General features: G+C 55.4%; 1 protein-coding gene across 1 annotated transcript; it reads left to right on the forward strand.

Annotated features, from left to right (window-relative positions):
- The first annotated feature begins 381 nt into the window (after nucleotides 1-381).
- Nucleotides 382-3224, forward strand: LOC120699869 (scarecrow-like protein 34). Its single transcript, XM_039983964.1, has one exon. The coding sequence runs from the start codon at nucleotides 510-512 to the stop codon at nucleotides 2694-2696; it is 2187 nt and encodes a 728-aa protein (XP_039839898.1). The 5' UTR covers nucleotides 382-509; the 3' UTR covers nucleotides 2697-3224.
- Nucleotides 3225-3970: the final 746 nt, after the last annotated feature.

The following is a 3970-nucleotide window of genomic DNA, read 5'->3' on the forward strand; positions in this document are numbered from 1 at the left end:
CAATCGAATGCTCATCGCGTATGTATACTGTGCTCGCTCTGTGCCCGGCGTTCAAATCTATTTACCCCCATCTTTAGCTATTGATCTACGGATACACATTATTGTCCTGCCATTTTTACCCATTTGCAAAAGGAAAAAAAGAATTAAACCCTTGTGTACACGACTAGTCCCGACCGCCGGGGTGCTCCCATCACTTTGCCGTCGCGGGCAGCCAAGGCACGGTGGAAACCGTCAAACCGATGAGTCGGGACTCGGGAGCCAGGGGGAAAGTCGCCGCCGGGCCCGGTCCAGCCCATCCGATCCGGGCCCACCACTCAGGGGCCACGCGGCTCCCGATCCCCTCTTCCCCTTCCACCCCTCCCGGCTCCCGCAATCCATTTCCGCCGCCGCCTTCCCGGAACCTTCCTCGCTCGCTCGCTTCGCTCCCCGCCTCCCGCCGCTCCCCTACAAAGCCAGCAGCTAAACCCCCCGCCTCCTCATCCACTCCCCAACCCACCCACTCCGACGCCATGGGCTCCTCCTACGACCCCTCCCCGTCCCCCGGCGCCGGCGCCGGCGCCGACGACCTCGCCTTCTACCTCTCCGACCTCGGCCCCGCCTCCCCCTCCGCCTACCTCGACCTCCCGCCCACCCCGCAGCACGAGAAACCTCAGCAGCAGCCGCAGCAGTACCCCCAGCCCAACGGCGGGGCCGCGGCGTCGCCGGAGGACATGGTGCTCCCCTTCATCTCCCGCATGCTCATGGAGGAGGACATCGACGATAAGTTCTTCTACGACTACCCCGACCACCCGGCGCTGCTCCAGGCGCAGCAGCCCTTCCTCGACATCCTCTCCGACGACGCCTCCTCCTCGTCCCCGTCCGCCGCCCGCAGCGGCGCCACCCACCCCTCCACCTCCTCCTCCGACGCGGCCTCCGATGCCGCCGCAGCCAACGTGCCCCTCACCCCCGCCGCCGTCGACTCCTACGCCCCGTTCAACGGCTTCGACCTCGACCCCGCCGCCTTCTTCAGCGCCGGGGCCAACTCCGACCTCATGAGCTCCGCCTTCCTCAAGGGCATGGAGGAGGCCAACAAGTTCCTCCCCAGCCAGGACAAGCTCGTCATCGACCTCGACCCGCCCGACGACGCCAAGAGGTTCGTCCTCCCGGCCGAGAACAAGCTCGCGGCATCCGGGTTCAACGGCGCTGCTCCCGCTGCCGCGGTGGCCGTGAAGGTGGAGGAGGCGGTCGTGGCGGCGCCTGATACGGTGCCGGGCGGCGTCGGCGGCGTCGGGGGCCGCGGACGGAAGAACCGGTTCGACGGCGAGGAGGACGACCTGGAGATGGACCGCCGGAGCAGCAAGCAGAGCGCGCTGCAGGGGGACGCCGACCAGGGGGACGTCTTCGACAAGTACATGATCACCTCCCACGAGATGTGCGTCGAGCAGATGGAGAAGCTGCGGATCGCCATGCAGGAGGAGGCTGCCAGGAAGGACGCGGCCGCGGGCGGTGGGAACGGCAAGGCTAAGGCCAAAGGAGGAGGGCGCCGCGGCGGGAGGGAGGTTGTGGACCTGCGCACGCTGCTCATCCACTGCGCACAGGCAGTCGCCACCGACGACCGCCGCAGTGCCACCGAGCTGCTCAAGCAGATCAAGCAGCATGCCAGCCCGCAGGGGGACGCCACGCAGCGCCTTGCCCACTGCTTTGCCGAGGGCCTGCAGGCGCGGCTCGCCGGCACGGGTAGCATGGTGTACCAGTCGCTGATGGCCAAGCGCACGTCCGCGGTCGACATACTCCAGGCATACCAGCTGTACATGGCTGCCATCTGCTTCAAGAAGGTGGTATTCATCTTCTCAAACCAGACCATCTACAATGCATCCCTGGGTAAGAAGAAGATACATATCGTCGATTATGGGATACATTATGGCTTCCAGTGGCCATGCTTCCTGCGACAGATAGCATGCAGGGAGGGTGGGCCTCCGGAGGTGAGGATTACTGGCATTGATCTTCCCCAGCCAGGATTCCGCCCGACTCAGCGCATTGAGGAGACCGGGCGCCGGCTCAGCAAGTATGCCCAAGAGTTTGGTGTGCCATTCAAGTACCAGGTGATTGCAGCGTCCAAGATGGAGACCATCCGTGCTGAGGATCTGAACCTTGACCCAGAGGAGGTGCTCATTGTGAACTGCATTTATCAGTTTAAGAACTTGATGGATGATAGTGTTTTGATTGAAAGCCCAAGGGATGTTGCGCTCAATAACATCAGGAAGATGCGGCCTCATGCATTCATCCATGGAATCGTGAATGGCTCGTTCAGTGCTCCGTTCTTTGTGACGAGGTTCCGGGAGGCTCTGTTCTATTACTCGGCCCTGTTTGATGTGCTGGACACAACCACCCCAAGAGATAGCAACCAGAGGATGCTGATTGAGCAAAACATCTTTGGGAGGGCTGCCCTGAATGTCATTGCGTGCGAGGGTACAGATCGTGTGGAGCGCCCAGAGACATACAAGCAATGGCAGGTGCGGAATCAACGAGCAGGCCTGAAGCAGCTTCCGTTGAACCCTAATATCGTGCAGGTAGTGCGGGACAAGGTCAAGGAGTGCTACCACAAGGACTTTGTGATTGATATAGATCACCATTGGCTCTTGCAGGGATGGAAGGGCCGCATCCTCTTTGCCATCTCGACATGGGTGGCAAATGATGATGCTGGTTCTTATTTTTAGCTGTTTTTTCAATATGTTGTCTACAAATATAGGTTTAGGTGTGTCATCTAGATATATCTAGTGACAGTGTGTTCTGTATGGCCCAGTGAATGGCCATGGTTCCGTGGGTTCCTTGACTCGAGGTATGCCTAATCAGAATTCAACATGGACCTGTTCTTTCCATGGGAGATTGTTTTGCTGATTCATGTGATTCACTGAGGAACATGGTTAACAGAAGATGTGAGGGATCAGAAGCAGAAGGCATGCAGAAATCCATGCTTTGATGTAATGTGAAATAGATGTTTATTATGCAGTCGTGTTTCTGCTTAGTGCTATTTAGTAGAATTTAGACTTAGGTCCTGCTCTGGATCATGTTGGCTGCAGTATCACTTGCGAGTTGTGATCAATCCAGTCAGCTGATTAGGTTGTAATGGCAGTCCGGTGCTTGCTGCACTAGCATTGTATGATAAAGCGCTGAAACTAGATGTTCTGTTCATTGGAGCTCTTTCCTGATGGGCATGTGCTACATATTCATACATGATTCATCTTCATTGAGTCAAATGCTTTTGGGGTACGTATATGTTGGGTTGATGCGGTAAAGGAATAAGGTTAATTCTGAATCGTGTCGCAATATTGGATTCTTGGAATTGTTCATTGGTCAGATTATGTGCCTATTATCAAGATGCCATTATCTGTTGTACAAGTGTTAATATTGCTTTCCAGGCTCTGTTGTGACTTGTGAGTTCAGCAATACAGGCTAACCATTTTTGTCTCTTCTGATTCTGTGAGGCTGTGACGATGACTGCAACGAAATCTGTCATTGAATGATACTAATCCACTGACAGACATCCCGATGGAGAGAGGAAGAGAACGCTTGCTGTCAGCCTTAATCAGGAGATTTGTGATGATTCCATGTATCCTGATATAATTGCACTGTGAATCCCCAGCACCAGGTCAAACGCGCACAGCTCACAGGTTGGAATTCGTCAAAGACAAAGTATTAAGGCGTCAGGTTTTGTTATACTATACCATAACAATAATAGTACTAGGTATGGACAGAGCGGGAGTGTACCTGAACTGCTGACCGAAATCATTGGAAAATGCAGGACGGGATTGCGAGAATAACCTTGAAAATCGTTGCACATGGCATTGATCTGGTGAGACCTGTACAATCTGGACTCGGGTCCTGGTCTGGAATCTAGATTATGTTCGCTGCAGCATCAGTTGTTCTTGTGATTAATCCATTCAGTTGATCAGGTTTTAATAGACAATTGTTTCTTTGTGTCAGCTTCTTA

This window comes from Panicum virgatum, chromosome 3K (genome assembly GCF_016808335.1).
Source record: "Panicum virgatum strain AP13 chromosome 3K, P.virgatum_v5, whole genome shotgun sequence".
Taxonomy (NCBI): Eukaryota; Viridiplantae; Streptophyta; class Magnoliopsida; order Poales; family Poaceae; genus Panicum; species Panicum virgatum.